Raw genomic sequence first — 16953 nt, 5'->3', positions numbered from 1 at the left:
CCTTCACAGAAGGTTGGGGGTAGGACATTTCCATTAGGGTAATAGGAGATAACATGCTAGATAGAAATTACCTTTGTAATATAGTCTAATCCATTGTTCTTTATTTCTGGCTTCACCTTCCCTCCCATCAGGCTTTTGTCTTATTAAGTGACCTGCTCCTTATCTTCAGCCCTCAGATGATTTTGGGGGGGCAGGATCATCTGAAGCCTCTCATCTTCCTTCCTGAGGTCACGCTGCAGACAGAGTTAGCCAGCTTCCTCATGGACCATGTCTTCATCCAGCCAGGAGAGCCAGGCAGTGGTTATCAGAATGGAGGTGGGGCTGTGGGTGGGGAGAATTCTAAAGATTGGGATTAGATCACAGAGTCAGAGGAATATGGTCTTTATTTTACTTGTTTCACCTTGGTACTATGATTTAGATACTAAAGATGCAGAGGAGGAACAGGCACAGATTGAACAGTTGCACCAGCGTCGGCGTCTCTTGGCTGGATTCTGTAAATTGTTGCTCTATGGAGTTCTGGAGATGGAAGCAGCCTCAGATATCTTCAAGCACTACAGCAAGGTATGGAAATAGGGCTAATTATGGAGAGGAATAGAAACAATTAGGCATAGAGACATCTTTAATTACTGTAAGGTGCTGAGAGAAGGATAGAACAAATTGGAGTAAGAACTAATAGAACAAAAATAGAATAGATGAGGAAAGCCTGGGAAAATTAGAAAAAAAAAGTTGGTTTTTTTTGTTTAAAATTTTCCGTACTCTGTCTTTTTTAGGAAAGGAAAAAGAAGGAATGAGTAAATTTTAAGAGTAGAGAACATCTAATGAAGCCTGGAATTTAGGTCCTTGTGCCCCTTTCTCCTCCCAAATCTGTCTACATTTTATGAGGCTACTAGCACTCATTGTGAGGTCTCTGGTTGTGTCTGAAAAATGTAGAGATCTAGTAAGAGATGGAATTTATATTTTTACTTATGTTTTCCTTAAGCATGATATCTTTTTGAAACTTTTGTTGGAATTATTTCTTTATATTTAGTGTTTTTTCCCACCCTGACTAAAGAGAATGCTTTGAAAGAAAAAATTATCAGTGGAAAGGGGAAAACTTTCTCTCTGTTTCTCCCTCAGTTCTACAATGATTATGGTGACATCATCAAGGAAATACTAATACGGTCAAGACAGATTAACCGAAAACAGTGTTCTCAAACTCTGTTGCTTAGTCTTAAACAGGTATCCATTTTATTCTCATTATTCCCAGTTTGGTTACATCTTTTCTTCAGAGCCTTTACATATGTCTGCCCAGTGTTTATCAATTATATGTTAAATGATTTAAGGACAAAAATTTTGCCTCGTTTCTTTTGAATTTTCTATATTATTTAGTATGGAGGTGTGGAGTAAATGCAAGGAGACTGGCTAAGCAAATGCCACCTTTCCCCCATGTAACTTTCCCTTTCTATTTAGAACTCTAGAGGTAAGATAGGGCCTTATCTGCCTTTGTTTTCATTTCCTCATTCTCTATCACAGTGGGCATTGCTTCTCAACTTAGTTTTTATTGTTGGGTTTGGTAAAAGATCTGCCTTCCTCAGAGGCTGAGCAAAGTTGTGGGAGAATTGCTGTGGTACCACAGAAAAAGTCCTAGATTTGAATTTAGAAGATCTAGTTCCAGCTGTTTTATTGTGACTTTGAAGAAATTGTGCAACTGCTCTGCAACTTGGTAAAATGGTAAAGGGTCAACTGAGATGTCTCTGAAAGTCCTTTATTCATAATGTGAATTCTTGTTTTTTTCTGTCTTATATATACTGTTCTTCTCCTTTCCAAATAAATCACCACTTCTGGGGAACAGTTGTACACGGAGCTGTTACAGGAGCATGGGCCAAAGGACTTGGATAGTCTCCCAGCCTTCATGGAGATGAGGGATCTGGCTCGGAGGTTTTCCTTGAGCTTTGGACCTCAGCAACTGCAGAATCGTGACCTTATCGTCATGCTGCACAAGTGAGGATGCTTTGTTATACTAGCTAGGGAAGAGAGGTGGGATTTAGATATCCAGGACTTGAACAGAGATTGTGAAAGCCTAGAAGAAGTAGGGAAGTAAGAATAATATTGAACAAATAATACTGAAAAGATTGTTGTTTAGTTAAAAGATGTGTTGGTCCTTGAAGGGATGTAAGACATGATCACTCTCCTAAGATTATTTTCTCCTTATTAAGAGAAGGCATCAAGTTTTCCCTGGCAGAGTTGTCTCCTGCCAGCTCCTCAAATCAGCCTCCCAATTTGGCATTTTTGGAGTTGCTTGAAGAATTTTCACCTCGTCTTTTCCACCAGGATAAGCAGCTCCTGTAAGTTACTGGCAGGAATATGAAGTGGAAGTGGATAACTTATAGAAAGAGAATGGAGCGAGGAGGGGACATTGGTAACTCAAAGCCACTTTCCTTTTCTCTTCTGTTTTAGGCTATCCTATTTGCAAAAGTGCTTGGATCAGGTCCCACAATCATCTAGCCATTCTTGGAGCCCAGTCATTTCCTATTGTCATTCTCTTAGCTCACAAGAAAACAGTTCTGACACTAGCCCTCAGGGACACCCCCAGCCCAAAAAGAGACGTATAGAAGGTAAGGACATTTTGCATACCTCATAATGCTTGCTCTTTTCTCTATTAGGTAAGCAACTAATAAATGCTGCTATTTCTTTAATTTAGCAGTTTATCTTCATCATGGTCTGTTTTTAGTTAATTGAGTTTTATATAAGGAATTCTAAACAGAGAGGAACAAAAATCCCAGATGATTATAAAATCAAACCCAGTCAATCATTTCTTTATTAAATATCTATTTGTCAGGCTTTATACTAAGCACTGCTAAAGTTAAAAGGAGCTCACAGTCTTACAATGTTTGCAAATAGCTATATACAAACAAGCTATAACAAGCTATCTACAAGATAAATAGAGAATAATCAACAGAAGAAAGGCATTAATTAGGATTACAGGAATTAGGAAAGGCATCTTGTAGAAAATGGAATTTTAGCTGGAAGATGAAAGAAACTAGGAAAGCCTAGAGGAGAGATGAAGAGGGAGAGCTTACATACCTGGCATAATGATAGTGAAGATGCCTAAAATCTGGAGATGGAGTCTGTCAACTGTTTAGAGCTGGACTTTAAGCTATGGATAACCAGAGACTGAACAGAGCAGGCTATAGACAAAAAAGTCAAGGATCAAACAGAAGTCTTAATTAATTTCTTTAATTTTTTTTATTTTTTAAAATTTATTTTAAAGAAATAAGAAAAAAATAGAGAAGGAATATAAAACAAAATAAAAGAGAACATTGTCATGTACCCAGCAGAACATCAGGAAGGATTCAAAATATATAATGACAAATTACCAGTTCAAAAAAGTATATATATTAGTAGAAGAAATTATAATCACGAATGTCCATCTTTTCTTTACTTCCTTGTAAATAATTTTTTGTTCTCTGCTATACATTTTTTTTTTTATTCTTTTTTTCCCCCTTTCATTCTCCCCCCTCCCACTCCAAGCAGGCTATAATTAAGAAAGGATATATTATTTATATGTAGATACACACACACACACACACACACACACATACACACACATACACACACACATATACACACCCCATTCCCTTCCCCCCTCCCCAAAGCAGGCTATAGTTATGAAGGATATATTTATGTAGATATATACATACACATACATACACACATATTCCACTCCGCTTCACATACATATACACATATCTTTCCTATGCTTGCTGATTCTGATTCTGCCTCTTAATTTGCCTTGCTCTTACTTAACCTCCCTCCACCCATGGATGTCTCCCTTGTCTTCTTTCCTTACCCTTTGCTTCCTCATCCACCACCTCTCCTTCTCTTATTTCTTCTTTATAGATTTTGGAGGGTGCTATACCTTTTATGGTATATATGTAGTGTTGCCTATTTAACCCATTAGCAATGTAAGTTAGGTTTTCAGAACTACAAGCCCTCCTCCTCTCATTAATGCTTCTGTATCTATTCTTCCTCTGCATCTCATTTCTATAACATAATTACGATTTTTACCTTAACGCTGCCTTAATCTTTCTCTTGAGCTACTCTGGTGTTGATATCATGGTATACATTTCCCATGTAAAGAAAATAATTTGTTGAGTTCCTTGAAATTGATCTTTGATATTTGCCTCTTATATGTTACATTTTCTATTAAGTTTGGGTTTGGTTAATAGAAATTCCTAAAAAAAAAACCCTGCAAGTTCATTGAATGTCCATTTTTTTCCCCATTTAATATTACAATTATGCTGGAGATGATATTTTTGGTCACAGGCTTAGTTCTTTTTATTATAAGTAGATATGATTTCAGGATCTGCAGTCTTTTATTATGGCTGCTGCTAAGTCCTGTACAATCCTAATTGTAACTCCAGCATATTTGAATTGTTTTTTCCTTGTTTCTTGCAAAATTTTCTCTTTGACCTAGGGATTTCAAAAATTAGCAACAATATTTCCACACAAGATCTCTTTGAGGTGGTGATTGGTGGACTTTTTCTATTTCTAGTTTTCTCTCATGTTCTGTCATTCCAGGACAATTTTCTCGCATTGTTTCTTGCATTGTTGTGTCAACAATTTTCAGGCACTTCAATTCTTTTATTTTCTCTTCTTGATCTTGTTTTCCAAATCTGTTGTTTTTCTTAAAAGATATTTCATATTTTGTTCAATTTTTTAGAATCTGTTTTGTTATTTCTTGATCTCTCATAGCTTCACTAGCTTCCCCTTGCCCAATTCTAATTTTCAAAAAGTTATTTTCATCTTTGAGACTCTGTCTCCTTTACTAGTTGGTTAACTTTTTTTTTTTTTTTATCATACTCTTGTCTTTCTTGGACGGTTTTCACTTATTTATTTTTAGTTTTTCCTCAGTATTTCTCATTTGATTTTTAAATTCTTTTTTGAGTTCTTCTATAAATTCTCTTTGGGTGGGGAGCCATTTCATACTTTTCTTTGGGATAGAAGAAGCTCTTTTTACTTCATGTCCTCCTCTGAATATGACCCCTGGTCTTCCCTATTCCCATAGTAAGTTTCTGTGGTGAGGCAATTTTTTGGCTTTTTTGCCAGTTCATTTTTTTTTTTTAAATAAGAGGTATTAGTGTAAGCACCTCTAATTATGGGGTGGGGTGATGGTGCCTCTAGGTTCACTTGAGTTCTCCTCTCTGACCTGGAACCTCAAACCAAAAGCTTCACCCTCCAGCAAGTTCCCTCACAACCAACAGTCCCTCACAACCAGCAGCATCCCTATCCCATTGCTTTTACACTCACTCACTGCATATGCTGGTTTCTTCTCACCCAGGGCCAGATCCCCACAATGCATCTCGACCTGGCTTTTCTAATCAACAGAAGTGCACTCAGTCCTCTGTATCTCAGACTCCAACTCCACACAGTATCAAGGAGGTAAAGTTTCTTGATTCTGCTAAGGCTCCAGCTAAACCAGCTAGCTCCAGGGCTCCCCACTTGATATATCTACAGAGCTAGCCAGGAGGCACTTATATTTCACATGGGGTCTTTTTTCAGATCATCTTGGATTGTACAGGACAACCTCTGTTTTGCCCCAAGCCTTCTTCATTTCATCAGTCTGTTTGCTCTTAGTTGCAAATTTGTTCTATTTGTGAGAGAAATCTGGAGAGCTTGAAACTTATCAACCTAATCCACCATCTTCCCAGAATCTTCCAGTCTAATTAATTTCAAGTGAGGAAAATGTTTACTGGCAGAAGTCCTCCTGAGGAAGAGGGCTTAACATGCCGGGGCAAAGGTAGGGCTTTATTTACATAAATGGGGACTGGACCATGACATAATATTGTTAGGTTTTGAGTAGCAATTCTCATGGCAATTCATTTGTGAATAATTCAGGCATTCCTGGGTCCTGTGAGAATAGTCTCCAAGTTAATTGTCTCTCAGTAGAGTACAGAATCAGAGTTTGCATGGCAATGCTTAGTTTTAATTAGCAGTTACAAGAAGCATAGATTGTGGACATGTTAGGAAATGTGATGGATCACCTGTTCTGACTCTCAGGTTCATGGAAAATAGGGAGGCAGATTATAAAGTAAAAAAAGAATGGAAAAGAATAGCTATGCCTGGAGGGGGGCATAGATTATGAAGGACTTTGAAATACCAGGGGATACAAAGGTTGCAGGAAGCTACTGGAGTTTATTTAGTAGAGGAATGACATGGTCACACTTTTGATTTAGGAAGATCGCTTTGACATCTGAATGAAGGATGGACTAGAGTAGGGAAAGATTGGTGGCTGTCAATTGCTGTAGTTCTAGTATAAAGTGATAAAGGCCTACAGCAGAGGAGTGATGGTGTCAAGACGAAGTGTATGAAAGAGATGTTAGGTAAAAATCAACAAGCCTTGCCAAGATATTGCATAAGGAGGATGAGAGACACTGAGGAGTTGAGATTGCCAGACTAGGGGACTTGGGAGGATGGATACAAGAGTGGTCTTAATAGTAATAGGGAAGGGAGGAAAAATTGGAAGTGAAAACAATGAATCCAGTTTTGGACATGTTGAGCTTAAGATGTCTGATGTCTACTAGGAAGTTGGAGATGAGAGACCAAAGGTCATCAGAGAAATTAAAATTGGATGAGTAAATTTGTGATTCATTAACATAGAGATGATAATTGAATCTCCATGGAAGCTGATAAAATCACCAAATGAAATAGTACAGAGGAGAAGAGAGAAAGAGGGCCCAGGGCAGAGAGCTATCTGACACCCATTGTAAGCAGTTGTGATGTGGATGAAGAGCAGACAAAAGAGACTGAGAAGAAGCAGTGAGGTAAAAGGAGAACCAGGAGAGAGCAGTGTCACCAAAAATAGAGAGAATGATAGAAAATAGCTAATATGTAGTTCTAGCATATACAATCAATCCTCAACTTTTGTGGACATAAGATTCCTAGAAAATGGCTAAAAATAAAAAAATGCAAATGTGGATACATTGAACCTATGAAAAATTTATAGGGGATTAAGTTCCCATATCACCCAAAACTAATCTTTTACTAAGGAGATTGCTAGAAATATACTTTCTTTAAAATGAAACATTTTGGATAATACTTTTCCTAATATATTAATCAATATGTTAGCCATGAAATAACCTATAAAATGTATTACACAAAATAAAATTGGTAACATGAAAAACATTTTTTCTTGCCTAATAATTTCCTGGAATTCTGTGACCTTTTGTACTAACATTTCAAAAAAATTAAATTTTAGACAATATTCACAGCAAATCTACAGTATCATATTGTTCTGCAAATGAAATTATTAAAACTAAAACATTTAAAAATTTTACTGTGTCAGTTGGAAGTGTGAGGATTTACTATGCTACCATGAACTTCTTTGCTTTTGTCATTCTCTGAAAACTAAGAAGTTGCCGGGATCTTAGTCAGTACTCTTGGAAGACACTGAAATTTGTGATAGTCTTAACATCCTTAGGACCCAAAAGATTTGCACTATATTTTAGGGGCATAATTGCAGCACAAAACTTGGATTTTAAAGGCAAACAATGAAAATATACAACAAATACATGAGGAGCTCCTTATAATAGAAGAGTAAAGAAGACCAATGAAGTACTTTTTGCTATGAATACTATTTGCTCCACAAACTTGCATGTATCACTACTTCTCATTTTTTTTCCCTAGTGTACATAGTCTCAAATGTGCCAACACTAAAGTGAAAATGAGATAAATAATAAAATCACACAGATGATTAAGGTGTTGAAAGTTAAACACAAAAATAAGATTGACCATAATAATAGTCCATATCTTAACTGAAGAATTGTCACTTTCATCTTTTAGTAAGAAATTTCATTTCAGTGATACATTTCACTGAAGAAAGAAATGACCTGGGAGTCAGGCGAGCTATATTCAATTTGCCTTTTAACTTTTACCTCATTATTTCTCCTCTGGGCCTTAATTTATTTTACAAAATGAAAAGGTTTGATTGAGTTTCTAAGGTCCATTCCAGCTTTAAATTCTGTGGTTCTGATTATTATTGAAAGCCTTCTCTGTATAAACCATTGTGCTGAGTCCTTTGAGAGATTAAAAAATTATGAAAAGTTAATTGTGCTAGGATAAGGACTAAAGTAATAGAAGTAAATAATTTAAGAGTTCACTTTTTCTGAATTCCTAATTCCTAATCATAATATTTCAATCTAACTTTCCTTCTGCTTTATCATTTGTAATCGTGTTCTTCATCCTTACCTTGAACTCCACAATCCTCTTTCCACTCAGTTCTTTCTTAGTGCATCTTGTAATGTCAGTCAGTCAAAAAATTTTTATTAATCACCTTATGTGCCAGGCCTTATACTAAACACTAAGGATACAAGGAAAGGGAAAATAAAAAGACAAAACTCAGTCCCTGTAACCAAGGATCTCACAGTCCAATGGGGATATAAATAACTATGTACAAACTGAATATGTACAGGATAAATTTGAAATAGAGCATTTAAAAAAAACCAGTCATTCTTTCATATCTCTGACAGGAGGCAAGGGGGTATATTTTATCATCACCCTTTGAATTCAGAAATTTTTTCTTCCCATTTGTAGTGTGAGCTCCTTTACTAAAATGAATGCTAAATATAATAATTTATATATAATATATTGTAGAGGGCCAGAACTTTGGAGAAACAAGGTGTTAACTCAGTGGAATTGATAAGACGACAATTCTCTAGTTCACATATATACTTAGTACTTAGTATTTCTCTAGTTCACACATATTCTGTATGCTATAATGATGTAATTGTACTAAGGTGTATAATATATATATATATATATGGCTGAGAAGGACTGGAAATGAGACATTCCATTTTTCATCATCTTCCTCGTGGCTCTCCTGCCTCCTGTACTTCTCCAGAAAGTGCTTGCTCAAACATTACAATATACAATGCCAAATATACTTCCACAGTCCCACTTCAGATTTTGTATTAACATTGCATTCTATCCCTGGGGATGTGAATTGAAAATCATTCCCGAGTCATGGAAATTGTCTTTCCCTTAGTCATTATGTCAAACCCTGTCTTGGAAAAAAATAAACTTGGGTAATCCTTGAATAAGTTTAAGAGATTGGTATATAAGCCCCCTACACTAGATGTTGGTGCATTTGTGTGTGTCTACAGCCACTTTCAAGGAGAGTCAAGAACATTTCTGCCCACCTCAGGAACAGAGTCTACTTCTAAGCAGTGTTCCACAGACTCCTACTTTTACCTCTACAACTGTGAAAGGGAAGGATTCCCTTTGGAGACAAAAGGATGAAGAAGAGGGCTCTGCATCAGAATTTACCCAAAGGTAAGGACTTGGGAGAGGGTCTAAGTCTAGGTCTCAGTTTCTGTGTTTTGGAATTTGTCTATTTTCATGATTCTTTCTATCATGAGCCCACAATTATCTTCTACTGTAGTTCTCATTTTAATTTTCTATTTATTTTGCCTGTTCAGTATTTGTCTTTTAGATCTTCTTTACCATTCACAAATCCATTTATCTTTTTCTCACATTTATAGTGATCCTTTCACAAGAATTTCAATAACTTTACTGATTGGAGCTATAGAATATAATCTCTTTTGTCTAATATTCAGGGCTGAAAACTTCATTCTCTCTCCAGCTTTCATTCAGTATTATGTTGTTTTTTTCTAATATACTTTGTATTCTAGACAAACTATATTACTCTGAATATCTTGCCTCCTTCTGTGTCCATGCATCTGTGCTGGTTTGTGAAAACAAAAAGCAAAAAAAAATTAGGAAAGAAAAAATGCTTCAATCTGCACTCTAGTCCATCAGTTCTCTATCTGGAGGTCTGGATAGTATTTTGCATTATGTATCCTTTGGAATTTTCATGAATCATTGTATTAATCAGTCTATGTATATCAAACTATTGTATTGCTACCGCTTTCACAAGTATTTTGTCCATACAATGTTGCTGTTACTATGCCCATTATTCTCCTAGTTCTCACTTTTATCAGTTCATATAAGTCTTCCTAGGTCTTTCTAAAACTATTTGCTTTGTCATTTCTTTTTTTCCTTAGTATTTTCCTCAATTACATAAAAAACAATTTTTAACATTTGTTTTTAAAACTTTGCGTTCCAGATTTTCTTAACTTTCCTTCTTGCCTCACCTTTCTCATTGAGAATGGAAGCAATTCAGTATAGGCTATACATGTGTAGTCATATAAAACATTTCCACAATAGTCATGTTGTGAAAGAAAACATAGACCAAAAATAAAACCCCTCAAAAAAAAAAAAAAAGGTGTGTGCCAGTCTGCATTCATATATTACTAGTTCTTTCTTTGAGTATAGATGGCATCTTTCATCATAAGTCCTTTAGCATTGTCTTGGATTACTGTAGTGCTGAAAATAGTTATGTCATTCACAGCTGGTCATCTTATAATATTGCTGCTATTTTGTACACAATACATTTAAATCACTTTGCCTTAACTCATGGAAGTCTTTCCAGGTTTTTCTTTGAGACTCCTCATTATGATTTCTTATAACACAATACTATTCTAACATAATCACATACAATTTATTCAGCCATTCCCCAATTGATGGGCATCCCCTCAAGTTCTAATTCTTTGCCTCAAAGAGCTGCTATAAATATTTTTGTACACATAGATCCTTCCCCCCCAAGGGTAAGCATAATTTTATAGCCCTTTGGAGATAGTTTCAAATTGCTCTACATAATGATTGAATCAGTTCACAACTCCAGCAGTTCAGTAATATTTCATTTTTCCCACATTGCTCCCACGATTTGTCATTTTCCTTTTCTGCTCTATTAGTCAATCTAAAAGGTATGTGGTAGTATTTCAGAATTATTTTAATTTGCATTTCTCTAATCAATAGTGAGTTAGAGCATTTTTTCATATGGCTCTAAATAAGAGTGATTACTTCATCTGAAACTATTCATAGGTTCTGATCATTTATGAATTGGGGAATTTTTATTTTTATAAACTTAATTCAGTTCTCTATATGTTTGAAAAATGAGACCTTTATCAGAGAAACTTCAACTTTTTTTTTAACTTACTCTTGCTAACTGTATTTCCTCTCTGTTAATTCTATTCTTTCTGCTTCAACTTGTTCCTCCCCAAAAGAATTTGTGATGCAGTTTGCCCCATTATGCCTTTCTGCCTTTCCCTTTCTCCTGGTACATCCTCTCACCCCTTAATTTTATTTATTTTTAGGTATTCCTTCACATTCAATTAACAGCTGTTTCTCCCCCTCCTTCTCTCTCTTTCCCTTTCTTTCTCTCTCTCTCTCTCTCTCTCTCTCTCTCTCTCTCTCTCTCCCCTTCTCTGTATGTGTATATATATATATATGTATATTATATATATTAAAATATATATAATATACATGTATATACACACACACATACACTTCTTCTGAGTGCCCTAATAATGAGAAAGTTCTTATGAGTAACAAATGTCATCTTCCCATGTAGAAATGTTTAAACAGCTTAACCTTATTAAGTTTCTTATGATTTCCCTTTCCTAAACAGGAATGGTAAACACCATTTTATGCTTCTCTAGAGTCTTGTATTTGAAAGTCAGATTTTCTATTCAGCTCTGGTCTTTTCATCAATAATATTTGAAAGTCCTTTATTTTATTTCAATGAATACCAGTTTTCCCCTGAAGGATTTTTGCTGGATAGGTGATTCTTCCCTGGATCTATTTTCCATGTCATTTTTCTAGTGAGTTATAGCATGTTTTCTTCTATTTCTTTCTTTCTTTCTTTTTTTTTTTTTTTTTGGTTATTTTTTCCTTGATTTTTCATAAAGTCATTAGCTTCCATTCGCTCAATTCTCATTTTTATGGAATGATTTTCTTCCGTAGGTTTTTATCACTTCCTTTTCTCTTTTCTCCAATTCTGTTTTTAAATGAGTTGTTTTTTCCCAATTGATATTTTTGTACACATAGATCCTTTTCCATTTGGCCAATTCTTTTTTTTTAAGTTTTTTTTTTTTTTTAAGTGAATTTTTGTGCAGTTCTTCCCATTTGGCCAACTCTGCTTTTTAAGGCATTCTTTTCCTCATTCTTTTTTTGTACTTTCTTTGCCATTTGGCTTAAGTATGTTTTTTTTTTTTTTAAAGTGTTCATTTTCTACAGTATTTTTTTGTCTCCTTTACCAAGCTGTTGACTTGTTTTTCAGGATTTTCTTGCATCACTTTTATTTTTCTTCCCAGTTTTTCTTCTACCCCTCTTAAGTGATTTTCAGAAACAATTTTTTGGCTTGTCCATGGCCTGTGATGAATTCATATTTTTCTTAGAGGCTTTAGATGGAGAAGTTTGACTTTGTTCTGAGAATTTGTGTGTTGATCTTCCTTGTCACTATGGTAGTTTTCTATAGTAGAATTTTTTTCTATTTCTATAGTAGAATCTTTTTCTATTGTTTCCTCATTTTCTCAGCCCATTGCTTGTCTCTGAGCTTCTTTCAGGGTGGAAGAGAATTCTTCTTTCAGAGTGAAAGATGTACTGTCCCAAACTTCCAGGGGTTTTGTGTAGCTATTTTCAGAGATACTTCTAGGAACCTGTAAGTTTTCAGTTCTTCTAAAGTGGTATGATCTAAGGAGAAATGTTTACTGCTTTCCTGGCCTAAGGATCCCTGTTCCCCTGTGGCCACAAGTTCTAGTGTACAAGGTCTTCTTCTCCTCCTGGGGCTGCCACCTAGGTCTGTGACCCAAATTTGAGTATATAGGCAAAGTAATAGAGCCCTGCCTCAGTTTTAGCAACAAGACCCCTGTAATTTTCTGACCAGCTGTTTGGCCTCCTTACTGTCTGTGTGTTGAGAACTCTGGAAGCTGCTGCAACTGTTGATTCAGTGGTTCCCAAGGCCTGCTCTTGGTTTACTGGAGTAAAGCTGTACTGGCACGGCCTGTATTGTGTTATGTTCCCATCCTCAGGTGTCACAGACCTTTCCTGCTAACCTTCTAAGTTGTCTTTGGCATTTGTAGACTGAGATATCTGGAAACCACAACTGCTGCCACTGATTAAATTGTCCCTGTTTCTGGTTTGCTTGGGAGAGGCTGTGCTGGAGCCCAGACTGTGCTTTACTTTCACCTTGGTGGCACAGAGCTTTCCTACAGACTTTCCAGATTGGTTCATTCCATCTTTTGATGGATTCTGCTGCTCTAAAATTTGTTTAGAAATATTATTTAAAGGTATTTGGATGAGTTTTTAGGAAGAACTTGGGTAAATTTCCCCACCTTTATACTCTGCCATCTTAGCTCCATCTGCATTGTCATTTCTTGCAGTATTCTCTCAATCATTAACCACAGCTTATTCAGCCATTCCCCAATTGATTGGAAGCCCTTCAGTTTCAGAGTTGTGATAAACATTTTTGTATATATCAATCCCTTAGTCTTTTGTGGACTCTTATCTAGTTTATATTCTTTAAAATCCCTAGATTTTCTTCCTGCCCCACAGTATAAAAAGCCCCACTTTCTCTTTCTATACTATTTTACTTTGCAGACAATTTGACTATATTGCCTGTATTCATTCAACTTTACTGGTTCTCTCTAGGATATACTGCAACATATCTAACATATATAATACTGCTTGCCTTCTAGGGGAGGGGGTAGAGGGAAGGAGGGGAAAAATCGGAACAGAAGCGAGTGCAAGGGATAATGTTGCTAAAAAATACCCTGGCATGGATTCTGTCAATATAAAGTTATTATAAAATAAAATATATATTAAAAAAAAAACCTTACTGGTTCCCTGATTCCTCCAGTGTCAGATATAAAATCTCAAATTTGTTTTTTAAAGCCCTCTATAATCTGACCCCTTCCTACTTTATTAGGGTGTTTATTCATTACAACTCCATATACTCTGTGATCCAGAAACACCAGCCTTCCTATTTTTCCTTGAATTAAACATTCTATCTCCTACCTCCATGCATTTTTTTTTTTTTACTGTCCCCTTCTCCTAGAACTTTCTCCCTTCCTGCTTCCCTGATTTCCTTCAGTTCTTATCTTCTTTTTCTGCAAAAGGCATTTCCCAATTTCACATTAGGAGAGAGTGAGAAAGCTATTGCTTTCCCTCTGTTGATTGTCTCCAATTGGTCCTGCCTTCTTTGTATATAATTGTTTCTATGTTGGCACAAATTAAGTTTTTAATAAATGCTTATTGACTGACTTGTTTTCTAAGTAGAAATCTTTGAAATCTTTTTCTTCTTTTGAAACCCAACACAAATATCATTGCCTTCTCCATGAAGCATCTAGGGCATGCTAAAAGGAATCTTGACTCCTTTACTATTCTACTCTTGTTTAACATCTTGTATTTCTACCTTGATTCTCCTGGCTTCTTGAAGGTAGAAATTAAGACATTTTCTTCTTTTATATTCTTATTGTCTAACACAAATTCATTGCAGTTCCTTCCAATTTATGGTCAAAGAAAAACCAAAAAACATTATGAAATGCAATGGATAATTTTGATTACAATAAATTAAAAAGTTTTGGTACAAACAAAACCAAAAATGCAGCCAAGGTTAGAAGGAAAGCAAAAAGCTTCCATTTTCTTATAAAGTTGTTTCTTATATGTTTCTTATAAAGAGCCCATTTCTAAAATAGAGAATTGACTCAAAATTATAACAAATAAGCCATTCCCCAATTGGACATGAACAGTTTTCAGAAGATAAAATTAAAGACATTTCTAGTCATATGAAAAATTGATCTAAGTCTCTATTGATTAGAAAAATGCAAATTAAGACAATTCTGAGGTACTATTTCATATCTCTCAGATTGGTTAAAATGTCAGGAAAAGATAATGACAAATGTTGGAAAGAGGATGTAGGAGAACTGAGTCAGTAATACATTGTTGGTGGAATTGAGAAGTTATCCAACATTCTGGAGAGCAGTTTGGAACTATGCCTTTGATCAGTAGTATTTCTAGTGGGTCTATATACCAAAGAGATTTGTAGCAGCCCTTTTTGTAGTGGTAGTTCAGGGAGAGAACTATGGATACTGTATGTGGATCAAAGCATAGTATTTTCATTTTTTTGTTGTTGTTGTTTGCTCTTTTTTTCTTTCTCATATTTTTTTTCTTTTTACCTTTTGAACTGATTTTTCTTGCACACTATGATGAATATGGAAATATGTTTAGAATATTTAACCTATGTTGGATTACTTGCCGTCTTGGGGACTGGAGAGGTAGGGGAGAGAGAAGGAGAAAAATTTGAAACACAAGGTGTTTGTTGAATGTTGAAAAATATCTTTGAAAGAACACTGGGAAACGAATGTGAACTATCTGCATTTTTGTTTTTCTTCCCGGGTTATTTATACCTTCTGAATCCAATTCTCCCTATGCAACAAGAGAACTGTTCGGTTCTGCAAACATATATTGTATCTAGGATATATACTGCAACATATCCAACATATAAAGGACTGCTTGCCATCTAGGGGAGGGGGTGGAGGGAGGGAGGGGAAAAAAATCGGAAAAGAAACGAGTGCAAGGGATAATGTTGTCAATATAAAGTAATCATTAAATAAAAATTAAAAAAAAAAAAGAAAAATATCTTTGTATGTATTTGAGGGGGGAAAGCTATTAAAATGAAAAAGAACGATTAATTTCTTCCTTATCTCTGTCCATATAGCCAGTCACCCTTGGGATCCCAGAAACCCAAACACCCACATCCAGAGGGTTTCTACCCTCTGGTACATAGCCACTATGGTCCTGGTCTGGGCAGTCAGCTCACCCGGTTAGTATTTTCCTCTTTTCCTCTATCATCTTTAAACCTTTAATCATCTATTTTAAAAGAACTTTCCTCTTATCTTACTTTTCTATGCAACCTCCATCAGACTCACCCTTATGGAGGAGGATGATATTAATGAAATAGTAATAGAAGAGTCAGGTGAAGAAGAAGCAGAGGAATGGGAAGACACAGATAAGGTAAGTAGAGGCAAAGAAAGAAAACAAACTTAGTCTGGTTCTTCCTTATTTTGTAGAAAAACATTCCCTATTCCACTCCCCACTCCACTCCCCAATTACTGACTGCTGTTTCCAGTGAGAAAGTCAGGAGAGGGACAGGAAGAAGAGAATGAGGAGACTAATTAAATGTTTTTCACCTGCTTAATAAGAGTACTTGGGTGGGTGAGGGAAATTGAGCATTCATCCCTTTCTGCCTCTGACAATAATCTCTGCCTTCCACATTTGCAAGATTCTTCTTCCTCTCCTTTAGAGAGTTCTTCCAATTCCAGATGATTCATTTTACTCATATCCATGGCTTATAACTTCCATTCCCATTCTTTTTTCCTTAAAAAGGGGAAAGGAGTTCAGATCACAGGAGGAATAATCATGTGATCGTAATTTATAATTTGAAACAATCAGAAGCAATCTAATTAAACAATAATTTTTATAGATGAGAAAATTAAGAGCCGGGGTGGTTAGGAGGCTTTGCCCTTTTTCACATAGTAAGTACCAAAGGTGGGTTTTGAACCTATATCCTCTAACCTCTGAAAAAGAGGCCTAAAGTAAACTGGAAAGGACAAAAGGAGGTTTGGAAGTTTGAAAACATAAACATGAAGAATAAGAAAATCTTTTGTAAGAAATCCTTCATCTGTCTGAGCTAAGGGAATAAGCTTTAAGGAGGGTCATGCAGAAAAGACAAAATCGTCCTCCTTTTCATTAAATATAATTGAACAAGCAGGAGCCATTGTCTCCCTTTATAGCTAGGAGAACAGGCAAAGAGTTAGTTGTGAGAGTGGAAAAGATATTCTTTAAACTTTTAATTCTACTCTTTCCAGCATCCAAGCTCTCATTCTTCCTTCAAACATCAGCGAGACCTCTTTGACTCTGCAGAGGTAGACAGTGATGTGAGTATACCGGGACGAGATTGCTTTTTCTTGGGTGACGGCAGATGGAATGTCTTCAGGTCATGTAACCTATTTTAGAGGCAGTAAGGTAAAAATCAAAAGCCCTATTCTCATTGTCTTTGGAATCAGGGTTTTGGGT

At 35.8% G+C, this 16953-nt stretch overlaps 1 protein-coding gene across 3 annotated transcripts in view; it reads left to right on the top strand.

Annotated features, from left to right (window-relative positions):
- Positions 1 to 16953, top strand: part of STAG3 (stromal antigen 3) — a 35900-nt gene that overhangs the window by 18430 nt on the left and 517 nt on the right. For 2 of the 3 annotated variants that reach the window (XM_051996034.1, XM_051996032.1), the window contains 10 exons: positions 132 to 315; positions 419 to 561; positions 1117 to 1218; positions 1832 to 1980; positions 2196 to 2324; positions 2437 to 2594; positions 9141 to 9309; positions 15596 to 15700; positions 15801 to 15891; positions 16746 to 16902. In XM_051996034.1, coding sequence (XP_051851994.1) covers positions 132 to 315; positions 419 to 561; positions 1117 to 1218; positions 1832 to 1980; positions 2196 to 2324; positions 2437 to 2594; positions 9141 to 9309; positions 15596 to 15700; positions 15801 to 15891; positions 16746 to 16892 — 1377 coding nt within the window. In that variant the 3' untranslated portion in view covers positions 16893 to 16902. The remainder of the gene's footprint in view (positions 1 to 131; positions 316 to 418; positions 562 to 1116; positions 1219 to 1831; positions 1981 to 2195; positions 2325 to 2436; positions 2595 to 9140; positions 9310 to 15595; positions 15701 to 15800; positions 15892 to 16745; positions 16903 to 16953) is intronic. The other variant, XM_051996033.1, reaches the window with a different exon arrangement.

Source organism: Antechinus flavipes, chromosome 4, assembly GCF_016432865.1.
Source record: "Antechinus flavipes isolate AdamAnt ecotype Samford, QLD, Australia chromosome 4, AdamAnt_v2, whole genome shotgun sequence".
In the NCBI taxonomy this organism is placed as follows: domain Eukaryota; kingdom Metazoa; phylum Chordata; class Mammalia; order Dasyuromorphia; family Dasyuridae; genus Antechinus; species Antechinus flavipes.
Note: the sequence above shows the minus strand (reverse complement) of the source record. Positions and strands in the feature narration are given on the sequence as shown.